General features: G+C 32.0%; 2 protein-coding genes and 2 non-coding genes across 4 annotated transcripts; all 4 read right to left on the bottom strand.

Annotated features, from left to right (window-relative positions):
* Positions 1–508: 508 nt before the first annotated feature.
* On the bottom strand, positions 509–2,311 carry LOC132177807 (uncharacterized). Its single transcript, XR_015911879.1, has 2 exons — positions 2,024–2,311; positions 509–1,124 (listed from the first exon to the last, which is right to left on the bottom strand). It is a non-coding gene; the product is annotated as an uncharacterized LOC132177807 (transcript).
* Positions 2,312–11,683: 9,372 nt separating this feature from the next.
* LOC132176884 (auxin-binding protein ABP19a-like) lies at positions 11,684–12,319 on the bottom strand. Its single transcript, XM_059589041.2, has one exon. It carries the CDS (start codon positions 12,317–12,319, stop codon positions 11,684–11,686), a length of 636 nt encoding a protein of 211 aa, XP_059445024.2.
* Positions 12,320–16,503: 4,184 nt separating this feature from the next.
* On the bottom strand, positions 16,504–16,983 carry LOC132178381 (uncharacterized). Its single transcript, XM_059590822.1, has one exon. The coding sequence runs from the start codon at positions 16,981–16,983 to the stop codon at positions 16,504–16,506; it is 480 nt and encodes a 159-aa protein (XP_059446805.1).
* Positions 16,984–23,014: 6,031 nt separating this feature from the next.
* TRNAK-CUU (transfer RNA lysine (anticodon CUU)) lies at positions 23,015–23,087 on the bottom strand. The gene has a single exon. It is a non-coding gene; the product is annotated as a tRNA-Lys (tRNA).
* Positions 23,088–23,123: the final 36 nt, after the last annotated feature.

The raw sequence follows: 23,123 nt of genomic DNA, 5'->3' as shown, positions 1-23,123 counted from the left end.
ATGCAATGCAAGTTAGATGTTAAAAGTAATGCTACATTTACTCTCACTTCTTTATACCTATTTCGCATCCCTTCTTTATAAGCTTACTTTTAAAACTTTCATTGGATATAAGAAAAATCTTTATTGGATTTTTGTTCAAAAATAATTTAAAAAGCCGCAAGTGTGAAGAAATTGGTGCAAATCTGACTCCAAAAGTAACCAAACCTATCCCTAAAACATCAAGAGAGCTGCTTTTAAAGAGACTCTGGCCCCGTATAAGATATTGACATCTCAACTTAATACAACTTAAGAAAAGGAAAACAAACACAACATATCACATCTATATATATGTGCAGTGAAATTTTTTAATTTTTTAAAAATTTGGATGGGATTGAATGTGTTTGTTTTCTTCTCTTAAATTGTGATAAAGCTGAGGTCGCAATTTCTCATTGGAGGACGTCAAATGATGGGTTTATGACACAACCCATGAGTCCCATTTAAGTTACTTTCAAACAGTATACAGATAAAGTGAAACCCCAACCAAGAACAGCAATCACATAGCACCAAGAACAGTGTCACGGAACACAGTGGCACGCCACCCCAAGTCGTTCTAATGCAAACCTGAAACCCCAACCACTAATCTCCCCTATTAATCTCCACGCAACCCCACCAAATCATCCTTAAGAAAATAACTACAAGACACTATAATATAACATCTGAGAATCATTTTCCCATAAACAACAATAAAAGAGAAGGCTTTGAGAAGCTAAAAAGGGTGCAAATAAGTCAAGAGGGAACATAAAGATCAAACCCCATCACTCCCTGCCTTAGCTGTCACTATTGCTGATGCCTGTAACACCGCCATTAAAATTACCATTGTTGTCATCAGCTGCGCTGTTTTGCGTGAGCTTCGCCTTTTTGGAGGAGCCCTTGACCGGGTATTTAAGAGCATTGAGCTCTATCTTACGAAGAGCAGCTTCACCAAGATCAACGCCACATATGTCAGAAAGCCTGACAAGGTAGAGCAAGACGTCTGACAGTTCTTCACCCAGGTGTTGCTTCTCTTCGTCTTTCCAATCAGGCAGTCCTCTTGGAACCTCCCCTTTCCACTGAAATATCTCGGACAGCTCTCCCACTTCTCCCACCTGAAACTCACAAGCACACCCAGATGCACCAAAACAAAAAAGTAAAGCAGACGATTGAAAATGAAACCTCAATTATATACCTTTCTTTCCGAGTAAGGCGAATGGGGGGGGTCTTGTTATCACATGAAACAACTAGTACACATAACATAACAATTAACAAACATTCTTTCCTGTACACCTATGAATTCATGCCCTACAAACGCCATCTTAAACCTACTTTGATCGATTCCTAGGCACTTGATAAAGTGATTCAAAAGATCAGCAGAGATATGAGCATATATATAAACAATCAAACAATAGAAGCGAACGCAGTTTCTTTCAGTTACAATATTGAGATTTCGCTAGGAAGCTGGATTTTTATATTCTATATGACCAAAACTTGGTATTGGGCTTCAAGTAAACAGATACATTTTTTTAATGCTAATAGAACTGCCAGGATCTCCAAAGGGTCCTTTAAGTCAATATACATATGGGTATGTGAGAATATTAAAATAATAAAATGGTTGGAAAGGAAGACATCGCCCATGGTGGATCAGAGTATTCCACTTTTTTCCTGCCACTTTTTCGTCTCGAAGCTGAATACAAGAATTATATATACACATATATAAATCGTAATAATAATGGGTTTATGGGATTAATGCCAAAAGGCATGTGGAAACAGCATTTAAGTGAGAGAGTTGCCGTTGATCCATTGGTCTCCAAGTTCTTTTTCTTTCTTTCTTTTCTTGTCATTTTCTTCCCTAATGAATTTCTATCAGAAAGTTACTTGCTAGTATGATTTATTAATTTATTTCCATATCACAGAGCAAAAGGAGTTGAATCTCCAAAACATGTATTCCTAGCCAAAACACCATGAAGGATGCAAGACAAAAACCATCAGAGGTGAAAAAATTAATTACCATAGCCAAAAGGAGATTTCTAGGGCTATGAAACTGATCCCAGTCCCTTTCCTTTGCAAACTCCGCCATTCTCCTCTTCAACTCTTCGAGACTAACCCCTGTCATTCTTCGCGGGAAAACTCCTCTTTCGTTTCCTTTTCCCGGTGCCTTGCAACGAAACTGGCCGGATAAGAATTAAGAAGCAATTACGTAAATCCCTGCCTTTTTTCAACCGGGGCTCCCCTACCGGGTATTGCCTGTCCCTGGTACCGCTTTCGTCTTTTTTGTGTCGGTCACGTATCTCTCACGTCAACATGTTTCACGTTTTAGAGATTTGTTGAAATCTTTAAATTTGGACTATTCTATTTTTAAAAATTCTATTTTATTAATAATTAATATTGACGTGAAATTTTAATTTCTAATTTTAAAAAATAATTAAAATTTTAAAATATTAATAATAGAATATGAATAATGTTATAAATTGTAGAGAAATGATAGAATTTATTATTTTTTAACAATTTTGTAACCATCTCTATAGTAAATGAATTAATCTATCATTCTTTTACCTTAACGGTAGTTCAATGACTAAAAAAAATTTCAAAGTAGTCAAGGCATAAACTAGGGCGTAAGTTCAAATTTTCGCAATAAAAAATTTCTACATATGTATGATTAGTATTACTCGCATTAGATTTTCATTGATGCTCTGGTGTTGTTCGGTTATGTTATGGCTTAGTCGAACTTGAAGGAGCACTTGTGGTTTTCACCGTCTAAGCCTCTCCTATACGACTATAAGCAGATAAAAAAAGATACTATAAAAATCTACTATTGAATTTGTGTGATAGAAAAATATTTACGTGAATCATTTGTCTAAATTATATTTTTATGATAAATGATATAATTCATTATTTTTCAACAATCTTTTGACTATCTCTATAGTGTGAATAGATAAATCCACCATTTAATTAGTGTGGGGTTCACATGAGTTCACAAATCTAATAATTAATCTATTAAATTTGTAAAAAAATATATATATGGTTTTTATCTTATTACTATTCTATAATGGGCAGTTTCAGTTAATTCTTTAAATCATTCTTTGTTAAAAATAAATTAATAATTTGTATTTTTTTTACCATGTTAAGGGAGAGAAAAGGGAAAGAAATATTTGAACTAATGACTTTGTAAATTCCCTCTCCTGATTTTTTCACATTTTAATAGAAAAATAAAATGTGGTATATCTTATTTCTTGTAAAATATTCTAAAAATCCCATTAAAGTCCTCAACTAACTTGGCACTTGAACGGACCAGCTGTTCAACTTTTTGGGAAACCGGAAACATATACACTTGCATGTGTTGTGCGGACTCTGCGGAGCGAACACGGACCGTTGGATGCATCGGAATTTTGTTGAAGAATTTGAGCCTGGTTTAAGGCGCAAAGAGAGGGATCGAATTTCTCCCACCGGATAATATTTGCCAGTTGTCAGAGGGACCATGACGTCAGCACACACGGGCCACCTTTTTTTTTTTTTTTTATAACCACTTTAGTTGACCACTTGTCGTCTGCCATAATTTTTTCCTGTCCCCTTTTTGGGGCAAATGGTATTTAATACCATTTAATTCACCGGAGAAGAGAAATAAATCATTTAATTGTTCCTTCTTCTTTTCTTTTCTTTTTTTTTTTTTTTCTGATTTTTTGAATATCATGAAATTGTTTAGTGGATGTGGGAGAAGGAAATGTTATGCTCGAAGAATTGTTATTTTGCCGAGTGAAACGAAAATGATTTATTTTATAGTTAAGATGTTGTTTTATTTTTAAAAATATTACACACACTATCACTACCATTTATAATGCATATTTTTTAAGGATACATTAAAAATTATTATTGTATATAAAATTTAATAGTGATTTATCTTAAATCTTATGATAATTTTTAATGCTACATGTGATTTGACATACCCCGAACTTTGAAACATCTCAATTTGGACTCCTGAACTTTCAATTGTAATCAATTTATCTAATTTTATCAATTTTTGACGTTAAAACTCTTAAAAATACAAAATTACGCTCCAATTTTCTTTTTATTTTTTAAAAAATGGAACAAAAATGAAAAAAAAAAAAAAAAAGGATCACAAGGTGGTCCAACCGTGGGTCACCTTGTTAATTTTTTTTTATAATATTTTGTATTTTTAATTTGAAATTAATGGTAAATTTAAAATTTTATGAAAAAATTAAGGGTATAAATATCATTGTCTCACTTTTAACGTTTAAAATCTGACAGAGAAGTTTAAATTTTTTGAAAGGTTCAAATTAACTGTAATTAAAAGTTCAGGGTCTCAAACTAATATGTTTCAAAATTTGAAAGTACGTCAAAACACGTAATAGTTCAAAAATTTAAAGTAAATTTTCTCCTGCTTTATATAACATTAATCAATTTTCTGTATATATGTTTTTCTCTTATAACTTTCTCAAACACACCCATATCTCTCTTTATTTGCCGGTCCCTTTCTGAAAGTTGCATTTATCACTAAAGTTGATGCGATACGGTTTCACAGCTAAATTTCTCATTTTTATCAACAAGACATCACGTGGTACATGTCCGGCGCATAACCAGGCAACCCTACCACTGCAGAAACTATACTGGCTCTGCAGGCAATCATCTTTTACGAAAAGGTTATGCTATGCTAGTTATCAAAGCCATTGACATGAAGGATCGTACCTCAGCTCCTATGGGCATTTCATAGAAAGCATAAAACTTTAATCATGTGGATTGGAGAAAGTCAGCTTTAACCACGTGTGTAGGGATGCCAATAATGATGTTCATCTACTTGGTTAGAAGATATCCCACCAAGCCGTGGTGATATTGTAAAGGGGAAACAGCCTCTCCTTCTCGAATGATCTTTTGGATCGTCCTGTGTTTTTTTTTTTGTTTTTTTTGTTGAGATAATGAATATCATTCGATTCTTTAAAAAGAAATAAGTGGATAAAATACAAGTAATTGTTGAAAATATAGCATTTCTCTTTCCAATATACTGAATTATCTACCTACCTTCTCATAAATAAAACTTTAATAATTGAGTTGCACAGATTGGGGGATGGGGGATGCTACACAAAATGCTTGTCCTTAATTAATGTCATTGATATTGAAGATTCAAGTATACGCCCATCGCCAGCCCCAAACTCCCAACCACAACAATTAATGCTGTCACCACATGTCATCAAAGTGAAGATTAGGATTGAAATGTAAAGGAAAATGTTAAGGTCACAACATAAATCTAATTTATGGCCAATTTCTCTCTTATGAGTCATTTAAAATAAAATAAAAAATTGATAGAGAAGATTTTTGGATTCTAAAAATTTGGGAAAAAAGATAAATTGTTTGGTTTAAAATTCAATTTTTTTTTATACGTAGAAGAGAAATTAGAGTTAAGTTTGTGTGGTGTTCGTATCAAACCTCGTAGAGGAAAATATTGGGGTAATTACTTGCCTTTGCATTTTTTCCCATAAACTATTAACTACGACACCTGATCCTATCAAATTACCATCTTATGACAAAAGTCACATTTTGTCAGTCAAAAAAGTTAAAATTGACGATAAATGGTCATGTGCAAGTCATATGCAATTTTAAATTTTTTTTCTTTCACTTTTGTCCTCACTTCAATATTTTTCTTCTGGGTTTAGTAGGGTACCACATGTCATCAAATTGAGGATTAGGATTGAAATGTATATATATATATATATAAGAGCATTCTTAGTAGACTCACCAAAATAACCAAAAATACACTTTTGATTGTTTTAACAACTCACCTTTTTATTTTAGAGCACCCACCGCTGCATCACTATTTTAACAATCAACTTTTACCATTTTATTTAAATATTATTTTTCAAAGATTTGTTTATTCTTTTTTTTAAAAAAAAATAGAGAAATGAAAAGCAAAAAAGAAAAGAGAGAAATGAGTTGTTTAATCAATAAGTAAGTGAAGAGTAATTTTTATATTTTGTGAGTACTGTTTACTTCACTTCCCCCTTTTTTTTTTTTTAAGTAAAGTGAAGATTTGAACTACTTTTATTAAATTGCCTCACCAAAATAATCAAAAAATAGTTTTAGTAAGACTGCAACGAGTGTAATTGCCACCCGCCAATTTTGAATTCTTTCCTTGTTAAATATGCTTAAAAATGAAAATTTAAATTTAGGCCAAAAGTTATTAGTTCGGCCCAAGCCCATTAACAGCGGTCCAAAATTTGGTCCTTACGATGTGATGTTTATCTCATATAAGTTTTATTAATAATACACTTTACATTTAGAGATTAAATTGAAAATTGAATATATTAAAAAATAATTATTTTTTTTTATTTTGTTTATATTTTTTTAACATTGATTGAATACTAATTTTAATTATATATATATATATATATATATATATATATATATTAATTTAGTCTCCCCTCCTCCCCTTTTTGGGACAGGCTTACCTGCGGTAGACAAAACTACCGCATATCTGCGGTAGTTTTGTCGGAAGGCGGGAATTTTAAGTTGGGCTTTTTTAACTTCAAAGGCTAACGTGAACTTTAAAAAAAAAAAAATGCCGTTAAAAACAATCATTTTGGCCGTGAACACCCATCCAAACAAAAAACCCGAACATGTAAAAGATTCAAAGCGATGAAATCCAAACAAAAAACCCACTTGATTCTCTAATGTAATATATTTCTCATCAATTATTTGATTCTCTATTTAAATAAATTTTAATTTATGCTTTGCTCGTCAACTTTTTTTTATTTTTTTTTATTTAATGAATGAGTAATAAACGATTTAACGGTGAATATAGTGAAATGAATCCTCCCAAATTGATAGATACGAGTCCTGATGCTGATTTAAGACTATAGAATTTCTCTAATCAAGTCTTAAGGTTCAAAATTTGATGTTGCAGAAAAGGGGGGAAAAAAACGAAGAAAACGAGCGAGAGAGAGTAATTGAAGCATTGATCACTGAAAAAGTAGGAACACTCGGAAAATATTTACACAATTGAACTGCAACAATAAGGAATAATTTATGCGAGAACTCAGATTTGAAGATTTATGGCCAAACTGATTCGATGCAAACCCTATACTCTTGCGGATTCTCCTCTACCATCTCTTCCGAGGCGGTGTTATCCTTGATGGCCTCCTCCCTCGGCGGCTTTTGGGCGGTGAAACGCATAGCAGCGGCAACACGGGAGGCGGAAGCAGAAGCAGAGGAGGAGGGGGGAAGTCTTGCGAGTATAGTTGGAGTCGTGGCTTGAGGACGAACAAGCTGGGACAGCAGTAGCAAAAGAGAAGCCATTTGAAGAGCAGATGTTTGTGTAGCAGGTGATGATCGATTGATCGTTGGATTCAGAGAAGTTGGTTGTATATAAATAATATAAGCCCACCGTTTTTCTTGTTACCGGTTGACATATTCGAAGTGCTAATGAGTAATGATGGGAGCGGTTGGGAAATAGAAATACCAGGGGTTTCCAAAGCCGCTGATTCTCCCTCCCCTCGTAAGTCGTAATGCTAGAAAATGCTTCTTCCTTGTTTTTTTTTTTTTTCTTTTTCTTTTTTCAAATAGATTTTTGGACTTTTCAAAATAAATTATAAAATTCTTTACGAAATCCAATTTTTAAAATAATTTAATATATATATATATATATATTTTAATGGTGCATATTGTTCATTTATACAATTTTTTTCAGTTGTAGGTGTTGCTCATTACATGTATGAGCAATAAATAATTATTTAAAAAAATAAAAAATAAAAAACCACAAACAAAATGGGTTGGTGTTGGGGCCACCATATGGGAGTGGCCATCTTCTGGTGGCCCCGTAACGACAGTACCGACAGATGTGGTGGTCAGCCACCGTGAGATCACAACCACGGTCCACTGTGACGCATTGTCAATGTAGTGCAATATTTTATTTATTTATTGAAAATTATTTTTCAATTTTTATTAAGAAGAAATCTTCAAAACAAACCAATTACTGCGGTTCCACTTCCATTTGCCAGCTGTCTTGTCCATTGCATTGGAAAAGCTGGTTCAAGGTCAACCCACTCAACCCACTGAATCCATGGGTACTGACTCCTGACCATCGGCTTGCTGTCGGTGGTTTTACAAAGTCATAAACCAGGACAGCCTTTAATTCCAGCTAGAGCTTTTAATTCGCTGCGGCCCTTTATTTTGTTAGGCGGGCCATAATACGCGTTTCTATTTTCAAGCGAGCTACCAATATTTATGTGACATAGGGATACAGTTGTAATTGTGTCGAGAAAAATATTAACACAAATTAAGATTGATTACCACCAAATTAGATAATTTGTTCAAACTTTGTCTATTTTATTTTTCATACAATTTGAACTTATTCATTAGACATATGGATTAAATGTTGTCATTTTTTTTTCCGTAAATTTATAGTAATTATTAACATTTGAAAATTTATATATTTATCTTATAGTATAAGCCAATCTGATGTAGGACAGTCCACCCGGCATCTAACCCAGGGTCAACTTCTCCCTCAACCGGGACTACTTGTCCCTTGGGCATAACACCCGAGAATCATATCTGACACCTGACAGAATCTGCCAATAAATAAGGAATAATGTCAGTATTGGGCGAGAGTGTCAAGGCCGCAATATCAGATGGGAAGCATTGATAGAAGGGTGTTGATGGCATTGTTTGCCAATAGCCTGGGCTGGTATTGTATCAGGCCCTCCCTCAATCCCAAAAAAAAATCTTTTCACCTTAAAATTAATTCTAACATCTCTACCTTTTATACTACATCAATCATTTTTTATTATTATTATTCAAATAAAAAAATCATTATAAAACAATTTTTTTAGTTTTTTTCATATAAAATATATTTTTTAACTTTTTCACACAAAACATTTTCACTAAAATCAATTAAACACATATTCCTAAAAAAGTGCTACAGTACGAGCCCTAGTACAGTACCAGCCCAGGGCCATTGGCAAACAGGCCGATGTTAGAGCTGCAACAGTTGGGCTGCAATGTTAAAGCTGGGAAGGCCGCAATTATTTTGTCAAAACAGGGTCAGAACCGACACTACAGCCACCTAGAACCAATGACAGGCTAATGTCGGATTAAGGGAACCAATGACAAGCTGCCATTGTTAGGCCAATAATATTATGGCCAATAATATTTTATTATTTCTTTTAAAATAGTTTAATATTTCCCTACTCCACTACAAAAAAATATGATGTTTTTTGACGTGGTAAACAGTAACACACTGTTTGCCACATCGATAATTAATGACGTGGCTACAGTAACACATCAATAAAAACTTTATTGACGTATCGCATTTTCGCACGTCAATAATTATTGACGTGTCAAAATGACACATTAATAAATAGTGACGTGTCATTTTGACATGTCAATAATTATTGAAGTGTCATTATTTCACACGTCAAAAATTAATTAATTAATAATATTAATTATTTGTACCTATATTAAGCAACAAAATTTAATTAATTGGTTAGCAAAATTAGATAACAATATTAATTGGTACCTATATTAAGTAACAAAATTTAATTGGTATATGTCATTATATATTAAGAGATATATTTAAACCTATTAAAATTTTATAAAACTAGTTAATGCTCTTGTCTCTTATATGCAATGCTTTCACTATATATGGTTATTAATTAATATTAGGTAACAAAATATATATGGCTATTAATTAATAATAAAAATTATGCAATGCTTTCACTATATATGGTTATTATATATATGCGCCTTGTATTCTTTAATTTATGGCTATTAATTAATAGTCGGTAACAAAATATATATGGTTATTAATTAAAGTGATATAGTATTAATACATATCACGTTTTCAATATTGTAGGAATATTAATACATATATGTATTATCTTAGTTTTAAGTATATAGTATTTTTTTTTTAAAATAAGTGATCATATAATTTATTTTTCTTGTTATTTTCAATATATTTTCTTGACGTGTCAAATGTAACCCGTCAATAATTTTTTGACGTGTCACATTTTGGCACGTCAATAATTATTTACGTACCATTTTAACACGTCAATAATTCTTGACGTGGAAGGGAAGACAGAGCTGCTTCAGTTCGGATAAAATGAGTTTGTGATGGATATTTTCATAGATATGATTGTTGGAGAATGAATAAAAAATATTTGAAAAATAATTTTTAAAAGAAATAGTAAAAGTGAATAATTAAAATGTCGAAAATAATATAGCTACTTTTTTAAAAAAATAAAATAAAATAAGTAACTAAAAAAGATAAATGTGATTTTTCAACTATTTATTAGTTAGCTAATTAGTTTGATGAGGTTCTTGTGTCGAATATGGTCTTACTTGGAAAATTTTCATTTGGAAGGTGAATGCTAGATGTTTTTTTGGTGTTCTTCTCGTGTCCTATTGATCCTATGTGAAAATTATTTTATAAACAATAAAAAAGAAAGTTGATCTTATTTCTATCACTTAGTTTTTATAAAGGGAAATGCTAGGTTCTCCCCTAGTGTTCTCCTTGTGTCCTCCCCGTCCTAGGTGAAAATTATTTTATAAAAACCAAGTGGCAAGTGAGAGAAAAAAGAGCTACTTTCTTTTTTGTTTTTTATAAAAAAAAAAATACTAGGTGTTCTTCTAGTGTTCTCCTGTTGTCCTACCAACTGTGATGTGGCTTTTAAAATCACCAACTATGATGTGGCTTTTAAAATCACAATTAAATTTGAGATTATCATTATTGACTTTTAATCTATTGATTTTAAAAGTCACATCACAGTTGAGAGGACACCAGGACAACACTAACTAGAAGAACACCTAATCTTTCCCTTTATAAAATAATTTTTACATAAGATTACGAGGACACGAGAAAAACACTAGTAAAATAAAATATCTACTTTAAATGATGGTTTTAAACTTTTAAAGTTGTGTAGCCCACCTTTTTTTTCTTTTCTTTTCTTTTTTGGTATTGTGTAGCCTACTAGCCTTAGAATATATATATACTAGATCTATCCTCCCATTAATATACTAGATCTATCCTCCCATTAATTTTCTTGTTCCATTCCATTTGGTGTTAGGAATGATGTATTTCAATGATAGCTAGAATTGATGCCCTATATATCCATTATCCTCCCCTGCTTAAAAGATTTGTTCAACTTAGGAATGGGATTCGGAGACCACTTGGAATTAATTGAAAATCATGTCATATCAAACAAGAATTGAGGCTGATTAATTCCTATCTGTTAAATCACTATTAATTATCCTAAAAAACTAACTAATAAGAATACCTAAATTTAATTATTTAATTTAGAGGGGGTAAATTGACAAAAATATGGTTCAAACTCATGATCTCTAATTCTATACCATATGTAAAAAAATTTAAACTAAGGCTCTGTTTTTTTTTTTTTTTTACGTAATGTTTTCAATGAAAGATATTTTTCTGAAAAATTTAAAACAGGGTTCCGTCGACTATTATTTTTCGTCGTACCAAACACTCAAAAATACATAAAATATGTTTTGAAAATCATGTTACGCCAAAACAAACTAAATATAATAAAAATAAGCAAATTTAATTATTTAATGGATGACACAAAACACGTAAAGCTTGTAAAGCAATGGGTACATACAATTACAATGACCACTCATGGTACGTAGATCTCCAAATTAATAGCTTAATTAATTAACCAGTGCCACCAAAAAAGGCCTTAAGCTTCTTAATTTGAGGAATGTCAAGGAAAGTTGTTGCTGCTACCAATTCAGAGGGAAAATCGTTTGAAAACAAAGAGTAGTCGAGAACCTGGAGACCAGGATTTTCACTACTGAAGCTAACAAATATTTGGACTGGAGTTGCTCCGGCATTCATTACGAAGTGTGGTAATCCTTGGGGGAAAATCATGACGTCACCTTGCTTTAGAGTTTTATAGTAAACTGTATTAGTCGAGGAAACAAACCCAGCAGTGATTTTCCCTTCCGAAACAATTATGGCTTCTGTAGCTCTAGGATGTGTGTGGATTGGAAAAACTCCACCAACCGCCAAGTCCGCACGAGCCAAAGAGATTCCAAGCCCGTTTAGGGCAGGAAACTCCGGGACGGTTACCCAGGTCACTGCAACTTTAAGTTTTGAGGTATTTCCAGCAACACCTAGGCCGGAGTAAACAAAATCATTCACCGTCACCGTTTCTAGCTTCTTGCAAGCGTAGCCTACAAGGCTTTGAGGAGCTGTGAGGTCTGCCACACAAAAGTCCTGCACCGCAGCATGGCAGGCGGAGGAAAGCAGGAGAGAAACGGTGAAGATAATGGGAGATATCATCCTCATCACATACAAGATAATGGGAGAAAAGTAAGTTTGTTGATTTAAGATTTTAAGTAGCTAGGGTTTATTTTATATAGAAGTTGGATAACACTGTGGATCACGTTTATGGTTATTAATTAATATTAGGTAACAAAATATATATGGCTATTAATTAATAATAAAAATTATGCAATGCTTTCACTATATATGGTTATTATATATATATGTGCTTTATATTCTTTAATTTATGACTATTAATTAATAGTAGGTAACAAAATATATATGGTTATTAATTAAAGTGATATAGTATTAATACATATCACATTTTCAATATTGTAGGAATATTAATACATATATGTATTATTTTATTTTTAAGTATATAGTATTTTATTTATTTATTTATTTTTTAATAAGTGATCATATAATTTATTTCTCTTATTATTTTCAATATATTTTCTTGACGTGTCACATTTTGACACGTCAATAATTATTGACGTGCAATTATTTCACATGTCAAAAATTAATTAATTAATGATATTAATTTTTTGTATCTATATTAAGTAACAAAATTTAATTAATTGATTAACAAAATTGGATAACAATATTAATTGGTACCTATATTAAGTAACAAAATTTAATTGGTATATGTCGTCATATGTTAAGAGATATATTCAAACCCATTAAAATTTTATAAAACTAGTTAATGCTCTTGTCACTTATATGCAATGCTTTCACTATATATGGTTATTATATGTGCTTTGAATTCTTTAATTTATGGTTATTAATTAATATTAGTTAACAAAATATATATGGCTATTAATTAATAATAAAAATTATGCAATGCTTTCACTATATATGGTTATTATATACATGTGCTTTATATTCTTTAATTTATGGCTATTAATTAATAGTAGGTAACAAAATATATATGGTTATTAATTGAAGTGATATAGTATTAATACATATCACGTTTTCAATATTGTAGGAATATTAATACATACATGTATTATCTTAGTTTTAAGTATTTAGTATTTAAAAAAAAAAGAAGTGATCATATAATTTATTTCTCTTATTATTTTCAATATATTTTCTTGACGTGTCAAATGTAACACATCAATAATTTCTTAACGTGTCACATTTTGACACGTCAATAATTAATTAATCAATAATATTAATTATTTGTACCTATATTAAGTAACAAAATTTAATTAATTGGTTAACAAAATTAGATAACAATATTAATTGGTACCTATATTAAGTAACAAAATTTAATTGGTATATGTCGTCATATATTAAGAGATATATTCAAACCCATTAAAATTTTATAAAACTAGTTAATGCTCTTGTCTCTTATATGGAATGCTTTCACTATATATGGTTATTATATGTGCTTTGAATTCTTTAATTTATAGTTATTAATTAATATTAGGTAACAAAATATATATGGCTATTAACTAATAATAAAAATTATGCAATGCTTTCACTATATATGGTTATTATATATATGTGCTTTATATTCTTTAATTTATGGCTATTAATTAATATTAGGTAACAAAATATATATGGTTATTAATTAAAGTGATATAGTATTAATACATATCACGTTTTCAATATTGTAGGAATATTAAGACATATATGTATTATCTTAGTTTTAAGTATATAGTATTTTTTAAAAAATAAGTGATCATATAATTTATTTCTCTTATTATTTTCAATATATTTTCTTGACGTGTCAAATGTAACACGTCAATAATTATTGACGTGCTATTATTTCACACGTCAAATATTAATTAATTAATAATATTAATTATTTGTACCTATATTAAGTAACAAAATTTAATTAATTGATTAACAAAATTAGATAACAATATTAATTGGTACCTATATTAAGTAACAAAATTTAATTAGTATATGTATAATTGGTATATGTCGTCATATGTTAAGAGATATATTCAAACCCATTAAAATTTTATAAAACTAGTTAATGCTCTTGTCTCTTATATCCAATGCTTTCACTATATATGGTTATTATATGTGCTTTGAATTCTTTAATTTATGGTTATTAATTAATATTAGTTAACAAAATATATATGGCTATTAATTAATAATAAAAATTATGCAATGTTTTAATTATATGATGACTGTCTTGACGTGTCACATGTGGCATGTCAAGAATTACCAAATATTAATTATTTCCAAATAAATTAAAGAATCGTCAAGAATTACCAAATATTAATTATTTCCAAATAAATTAAAGAATACAAATTAAGTACATATATATAATAACCATATATAGTGAAAGCATTGCATAATTTTTATTATTAATTAATAGTCATTTATATTTTGTTAACTAATATTAATTAATAACCATAAATTAAATAATTCAAAGCACATATAATAACCATATATATGTGCTTATGTGACACGTCAAGAAACCTCATCGAAAAGGTGCGAGACCAGCTGGACCCCTTTTCCCTTTTTTTCTGTCCTTTTTCCTCATCTTTTTCTTTCTCCTCCCGCGTGCGCCCACAACCTTCCTTTTCAAATAAGTTGTCATTTTTTTTTCTTTTCTTTTTATTTTCCTCTTCTAGATGAGATATTTTCCTTATTTTCTTTCCTTTCTCCTTCTCCTTTCTACGAATTTATTCTCCCAAATTCCTTCTTTCTCCTTGTCTTTCGGTTCTCACTTTTATATATATATATATATATATATATATATATATATATATATATTTTCTTCTTCTTCTTCTCACACCCACCTCCCTTGTTTGTAGCTTAAACAAAATAAAAGAAAAGAAGAGAAGGAACCTGCGAGAGAAGAGGAGAAAAGGTGAAGAAGAAAGAGAAATGGAGAGAGAAGGGAATGGGTCTGAATATTTGGGGATTTTAAGGTATAAATGCTTGAATTTGAGTTATTCTATATCTATTAGTCTCTTATATAAAAGGTTTTTTTTTGTTAAATTTGCCAACCCACTTTTAGATTTGTTCTTCCACATTATTTGGGAGTTTGAAGTATTTTAGGAATTTCTACTGGATGTTTAGAGATCGGAGTACTTGTGAAGTGAATTCATGAAGAGATTTTGGAAATTTTCCTTCAATAGTTAGATATATATGGGTGTTCAACATTTGTAAGGATTTATATGCGTTTTAAGTTGCAACTGAATTTTTGATGATAAATTAAACATGAAGTAAATTTAATTGAAAAAAACTTTCGGAAACCTTTTTAAAAAAAATTATGATTTTTCTAAATATTTTTTAAACTTTAGTGATGTGTCAGAAATTGACACGTCAAAATTTTTTTTTGATGTGCCACTTTTTGATACGTCAATAAATTATTGACGTGGTGAAACTGCCATGTCAAAAAATAATTTTTGACATGCCAATTTCTGACACATCAGTAATTTTTGACGTGTCAATATGCTTGACACGTCAGAAACTATTGGTCAACAAAAACCTTTTCTTTTTTTTTTTGTAGTCCTCCCATAACTAGGAGCTTGTACGATTCATTCAACACATTCCAACTTTAATCAATGAAATATTTATGAGAATTCTCTCAAACTTCTTTGTGGAGAACTTATCTTACAATCTGCGGATTGTATTGTGTGTCAATGTGAGGATTGAACACTGATTATCAAGCGAAGAAGCTTCTAACCTTTTGGTTACCAAGTCTTCCGCTACGTCAGTCACAAACTAGTATATTTATCTTAGTACTCAAGCTTTATTCATTTGATAAATAAACCGATCGCAAACTAAATCCGAGCATGAGCGATTATGTTCATTTCCAATGACCCCTCTAGAGTGCTTTTATTTTGAAGAATGCTAAATCTACAAAATATTTTTTAAGAAAAAATTCTTACAAATTGATATAGCACTAGATAATTAAATTTCTTAAAATTTAAATTTATCTCCTTCCGTTGTAAAATTTTATTTTATAAAATATTTTGTAAGCTTAACATTTCTCTTATTTTTTCCTTGGCTGCAATTTAATTTCTTTTATTTTGATTTGTAAATAAAATGCGGAACAATATTTGGGGCTATTATTGTAAGTAATTTGTTTTAATTTTAAAAGAAACTTACACCAACAAAAATATATATATAGAGTTTAACTTTAATGTGGTCACCGGCCACTCAGAAGAAGCTGAAAACTCAACTTAGAACGAGAAATTTTTTTTTTTTTTTTTTGATAAAAGCAGACTTCTCATTATAATTCAGGCATCTAGAGTAACTTGCTCTGATAGCACAGCCTCACGTATACAATCAGGGGGTATATCTTTCCAACAAAATCCATGGGTATGTTCCATAGCATATTTTGCTAATAAGTGAGCCACATTATTACCTTCCCTCCTAATAAAAGTGAGCTGCCACCTTTGAAACACCTGGAGTTCCAATTTTATGTCCTCTATGATGTGCCCCATCCAGCAGCTATCCTTCTCCTTCGAGTTTACAGCATCAATCACGGCTTTTGCGTCCCCTTCAAAATGCACTTGAGGGAGACATAATTCATGACATAAACGTATAGCCAAAAGAAACGCCATCGCTTTCGCTGCTGCCGGAGCCAAGCATCCAGCTTGGGTCACACATTTTGCTGCCAATATATTCCCCCAAGAATCCCTTACAACCACCCCGAGCCCCATACGCTCGTGCTGTCTTGTAATAGCCGCATCACAGTTCGCTTTTGCCCACCCCATCATCGGAACTTGCCAGCAAATTCGAGTACTGGGCGTGGTCTGTGCTGCACGAGAGAACTGAGCTGCTGTCTCACGCTGCTGGGGCCAGGTCGTAATCCACAATGGCCTGATTTGTCTGTGCTAGAATTACCTTCGGATGAACAAAGGTTCCACCATGCAGCAAGTCGTTTCTTCTCAGCCAAATCCGCCGAGACATACCTGAGAATTACCGCAGATCTTCCTAGCCGCACCTTCCGAACATAAACTCCAGCAACTGCAGGAAATTGTTTCCAGAGAAGAAGCACTTCTGGAATTTTGCATTACCCATAGACCATACATCCATGGCGGATGGGCATTGCCACAGAATGTGTAAACCCGTCTCCTCCTCCAAACCATAGACCGGACAAAGACGATCTGAAATAATCATTCGTTTATATAAATTTTCCCGAGTCGGAAGAATATTTTTGCAGGCCCTCCATAAAAAATTTTTCTCGACATTAGGCACCGGTAGAGCCCATAATTTTTTCCAAAAGGTACTGCTCCCCAGAGTGGAAGAACTAGTGGCCTTCTTACGACTCTCTAACTCCTTTTGTTAGAACGAGAAATTAAAATAGAACAAAATACCATATTAATTCATCTTCTTATATATGTGTATTAGAAGGGCGGCAGCAACTCCAAGTGGGAGGAGCACCAGCCCATAGGGGTGGCCGGGGCGGCTACCCCCTGAAATACGCACGCGCAGAGGTGCTGGTGGATCTTGTTGATGGGAGCAAAGTTTTGGATGGTGGCGGTGGCCGTTTTGAGGAAAGCCGTGCCGGTCTGAGTCAGCTCGCCGGGAACCTCTAGGTAAGTGGACATGATTTCTTGATTTTGCTGCTTCTCAAACAACAAGTACACTGGTTTTATCCTCTTATACATTCTTGGCTGGCACCAACCATGATAGTGCTGTGGAGCTCGATAAGCCTGTTATTGCATGCAGTGTTACGCGTGTCAGAGGTGCCTCATAATCTCCTCGCCAAATGACTCGCGGCCCATGGCTGATCGGGTCGGTCGACGGATCCACACCCAACGAATGTAACCGGGTACAATGATCATTTCCAAATTCCAATTATGGGAAACTTCTAAATACTTATTTTTAAATGCTGATTTTAATTATGATGTGTTAATGAAAATAAACATTGATATATCATATAGATTAATTCATTCAAAATTCAATGATAAACACTTGAAGTGGTTACATGCAGCATTTCTTTTACTCGAAAAAAGAAAAAGAAAAAAAAGGCATCTTTCACCAATTAAGTAGCAATGTCTATACATTTAAATTACAACTAATCATCAATGAATACATGACACTATTAATGAGTAGTGCTATTTAGTAGACTATCATATAACTATGATGATCCGACAGTGAAAATTAATCTTTTGATCAACAATGATTTGTAAAAATAAAAATCAATGACTAATATATTCATTCAATTCGCATATAGTATATATACTTTAATTTTGAATGAAAAATTATTGCATGTTTCATAGAATTCGCATATAGGATATAGAACACGTCTAGCAAATATTAAAAAATTAAACTTAAAAATATGTTATTGAGAATAAATTTTTAATATGTGATATAATATTGCATTTGGTTTTATAAAAATAATAATAATAAAAAAGAAAGAAAGATATTTGTATTCATTTTCAAAGTAAATATTAAATTTTGTCTTAAAAGATGGATTCCATCATTTTTTTTTAATCTTAAATCATAGGTCCACTAATATAAACAAAACTCACAAGCCATTTCAAGTGGAAGAAAGATAGGGAGAAAGAAAATAAGGTAATAGGTTGGAAATGGGACGCGGAAAGATACAAATCAAGAGGATTGAGAACCAGACGACAAGGCATGTGACCTTCTCGAAGCGGCGGGCAGGACTACTGAAGAAGACTCATGAGCTTTCGGTGCTTTGTGATGCACAAATTGGGCTCATCATTTTCTCAAGCACTGGAAAGATGTGCCACTACTATTGCACTCACCCCTTTAGGCATATATATATATACAAAACTTGTTTGATTTCTTTTGCATCATCGAGATATATATATATATATATATATCACTTCATTTTTCCTCACTCATGCTAGCTTGCTTGCTAGGGTTTTCATTTTAGTAATTAATTACCTCTTCAAAATCTCTCTCTCTGATCGAAGGCGAATTAATAAACCCTCATTAAATAAAGATTGACCAGCTTGAGTGCCTTGACTCACTCTTAGTTTCATGAAGCTGGTCAATCTTTATTTAATGGGGGTTTATTAATTCGCCTTCGGTCAGAGAGAAATATTTTGAAGAGGCTAAAATGAAAAACCCTAACAAGCAAGCTAGCATGAGAGAGGGAAAATGAAGTGATATATATATATATATATATATAGATCGATGATGCAAAAGAAATCAAACAAGTGTTGTATCTATATACCTAAAGGGGTGAGGGCAGTAGTGGCACAGCTTTTCAGTGCTTGAGAAAATGATGAGCCCAATTTGTGCATCACAAAGCACAGAAAGCTCATGAGTCTTCTTCAGTAGCCCTGCCCGCCGCTTCGAGAAGGTCACATGCCTTGTCGTCTGGTTCTCAATCCTCTTGATTTGTATCTTTCCGCGTCCCATTTCCAGCCTATTACCTTATTTTCTTTCTCCCTATCTTTCTTCCACTCGAAATGGCTTGTGAGTTTTGTTTATATTAGTGGACCTATGATTTAAGATTAAAAAAAAAAATGATGGAATCCATCTTTTAAGACAAAATTTAATATTTACTTCGAAAATGAATACAAATATCTTTTTTTATTATTATTATTATTATTATTATTTTTATAAAACCAAATGCAATATCATATCATATATTAAAAATTTATTCTCAATAACATATTTTTAAGTTCAATTTTTTAATATTTGCTAGACGTGTTCTATATCCTATATGCGAATTCTATGAAACATGCAATAATTTTTCATTCAAAATTAAAGTATATATACTATATGCGAATTGAATGAATATATTAGTCATTGATTTTTATTTTTATAAATCATTGTTGATCAAAAGATTGATTTTCACTGTCGGATCATTCTAGTTATATGATAGTCAACATGATTTTATTTGAGTGAAAGAAAGATAGGGAGAAAGAAAATAAGGTAATAGGCTGGAAATGGGACGCAGAAAGATACAAATCAAGAGGATTGAGAACCAGACGACAAGGCAGGTGACCTTCTCGAAGCGGCAGGCAGGGCTACTGAAGAAGACTCACGAGCTTTCGGTGCTTTGTGATGCACAAATTGGGCTCATCATTTTCTCAAGCACTAGAAAGCTGTGCCACTACTGCACTCACCCTTTTAGGTATATATATACAAAACTTGTTTGATTTCTTTTGCATCATATCTCTCTCTCTCTCTCTATATATATATATATAGATCGATGATGCAAAAGAAATCAAACATGCTTTGTATATATATATATATACCTAATGGGGTGAGTGCAGTAGTGGCACAACTTTCCGGTGCTTGAGAAAACGATGAGCCCAATTTGTGCATCACAAAGCACCGAAAGCTCGTGAGTCTTCTTCAGTAGCCCTGCCCACCGCTTCGAGAAGGTCACCTGCCTTGTCGTCTGGTTCTCAATCCTTTTGATTTGTATCTTTCTGCGTTCCATTTCCAGCCTATTACCTTATTTTCTTTCTCCCTATCTTTCTTCCACTCAAATAAAATCATATTGACTATCATATAACTATGATGATCCGATAGTGAAAATCAATCTTTTGATCAACAATGATTTGTAAAAATAAAAATCAATGACTAATATATTCATTCAATTCGCATATAGTATATATACTTTAATTTTGAATGAAAAATTATTTCATGTTTCATAGAATTTGCATATAGGATATAAAACACGTCTAGCAAATATTAAAAAATTGAACTTAAATATGTTATTGAGAAGAAATTTTTTAATATGTGATATAATATTGCATTTGGTTTTATATTTTAAAAAATCATTTTCTAAGTAAATATTAAATTTTGTCTTAAAAGATGGATTCCATGATCATTTGTTTTAATGTTAAATCATAGGTCTACTAATATAAACAAAACTCACAAGCCATTTTTTGGGAAAATGAAAGAAAGCAGGGTTAACCAACCAAACAAAACATTTATCACCCACCTATCACCCATCGTGGGGCTCGAACCCACGAGCCTTGTGGTCTACTAGCTGAGCTAGACCGGCACCACTGACAATAACAACTAACATAAGTTTACTGTTTGTTTTTCTAGTCACTGTAAAGTCTTAACTCAAAACATAGAAAGCAGAACAGGTGTAGAAACCACTTCAGTAACCAAGTGGAGGAGTCTTTTGGTAGTCTTTCCCCTATTTCCGGGCTTGGTTGGTTAGCTCATTTCCTACAGATCGATCCCTCTTATTTTCTAAAATTTTAAAATTCGAGTTATCCATTTAATCTAACGATCTAAATAAATGTAGAAATCTGTGTGTTATCGAGGTAATTAATTTTAGTTTTTAATATGTAAAACCCACTTGTCTCGTCTCAGTAACATAAGCTTTTACATTTGTTTAAACCGTTAGATAAAATGAATGAACAAAATTTTAGAATATGTGAATCTCATATTTTAAAAGATATAAGGGGATCCAAATCACGTAAGTACTTGTATTGTATTTGCTTTTCGTTGACTAAACCGTTGACTGGCCAGTTTGCGAGTGAAACCGATCTTGGGGAAGAAGCCAGACTTGATAAGTGAGTACAGTGACATAGGTGGTCAATTGGTTATTAATCAATTTTTATAAATAATTTCATCATTTTTGTCTTGAATATAAAATTTCGAATTTGTTAATTTAAGGGAGAAACAATGTTGATATTTCATAATATATTGTCAATTCAAGCTATTAAAATATTAAGTCCATTACTTATTTGTAATTTATCTCATATCTCAAATGTAGTCTCTCATAATTCAAATAGCAGCAGTATAGCTTATCAGGCCAATGGGGCTGTTCGATGTAATTCTTGAGGGTGAAGACTCTCTAGAGGTGGTTCAAGCTCTACAACGTGAGGAGAGTAGTTGGGCATAACTCAGACATCTGATGAAAGATGCGAAGATTTTTATGCGTAGTTGTCAGTCGTGGAGAGTCTAGCACGTAAAATGATCTGCTAATGAAGCGGCACACCGGATTGCAAAGATGGGTTGAACTTGAATGAAGAACACTTATGGAGGGACTCCATTCCCCTGTGCATTTGAGACATTGTAATGGCTGAACAACATTATATTGAGTAATGTAATATTTGAGTTTCACTTAAAAAAAAAAAAAGGGTCTTGCATGCATGGAAGGTAAATAATGTTCTACGACAATTAAATGGTGCTGCCCACGGCTTAGCAAATGAAACTTTATTTTTGAGTATGGAAAACGGTCTTATTGAGAAAGTTTTTCTTTGTATCTCTGATATCATATCTGTAGAGCGTTATGCTTAAGTTGTTTTATTAATGACGGCTACTTGGCATCCCAATACTTTTTCCTAAATTCAATTTTCCAAATGATTTGGACCCCACATTCATTTAAGAAACAAAAAAAAAATATAAATCTATTTATTTATTGAATGAACCAGATAATTTGGGAAAGAGAATTTGAAAAAAAGTGTTAGGATGTCTAATAATATCCTTTATTAGTAAAATCAGCTCGATTTCTCTAAAAATAAAAAATTAAAATAATTACAAATTTAAAACATTAAAAATCCAAAACAATAAGAAAAAAAAAAAAAAAAGGTCTAAACATCTATTTGATTGAGGTTTCAACCAACCAACCAAAATAATGAAAATATTTGTCGAAAGTTTCAAGATGATGGGCCACTTCCAACAATGTGTTTGGAAACATTTCTGCTTCTTTCCCTCTTCTATCCTCAGTGAGTGGGAGAGAAACTCTCTTGTAATCCTTTCCCCCTTCCATTTTTTATTAGAAAGAAAAAGAAAAAGAAAAAAGAAAAAAGAAAAAAGAAAGAAAAAAAATTCAACCAATGCATTTGTCGCCCACCGTGGGGCTCGAACCCACGACCACAAGGTTAAGAGCCTTGCGCTCTACCAACTGAGCTAGACGGGCCTCCCTGAAAGCAGTAACTAACACAAATTTACTGTT

Source organism: Corylus avellana, chromosome 4, assembly GCF_965113065.1.
Source record: "Corylus avellana chromosome 4, dhCorAvel1.hap1.2, whole genome shotgun sequence".
NCBI classification, from domain to species: domain Eukaryota; kingdom Viridiplantae; phylum Streptophyta; class Magnoliopsida; order Fagales; family Betulaceae; genus Corylus; species Corylus avellana.
Note: the sequence above shows the minus strand (reverse complement) of the source record. Positions and strands in the feature narration are given on the sequence as shown.

What these genes read in the sequence shown, in the direction of transcription:
- LOC132178381 (XM_059590822.1), bottom strand. Translation starts at nt 16,983, where the DNA reads ATGGGGTGGGCAAAAGCGAACTGTGATGCGGCTATTACAAGACAGCAC.
- LOC132176884 (XM_059589041.2), bottom strand. Translation starts at nt 12,319, where the DNA reads ATGAGGATGATATCTCCCATTATCTTCACCGTTTCTCTCCTGCTTTCC.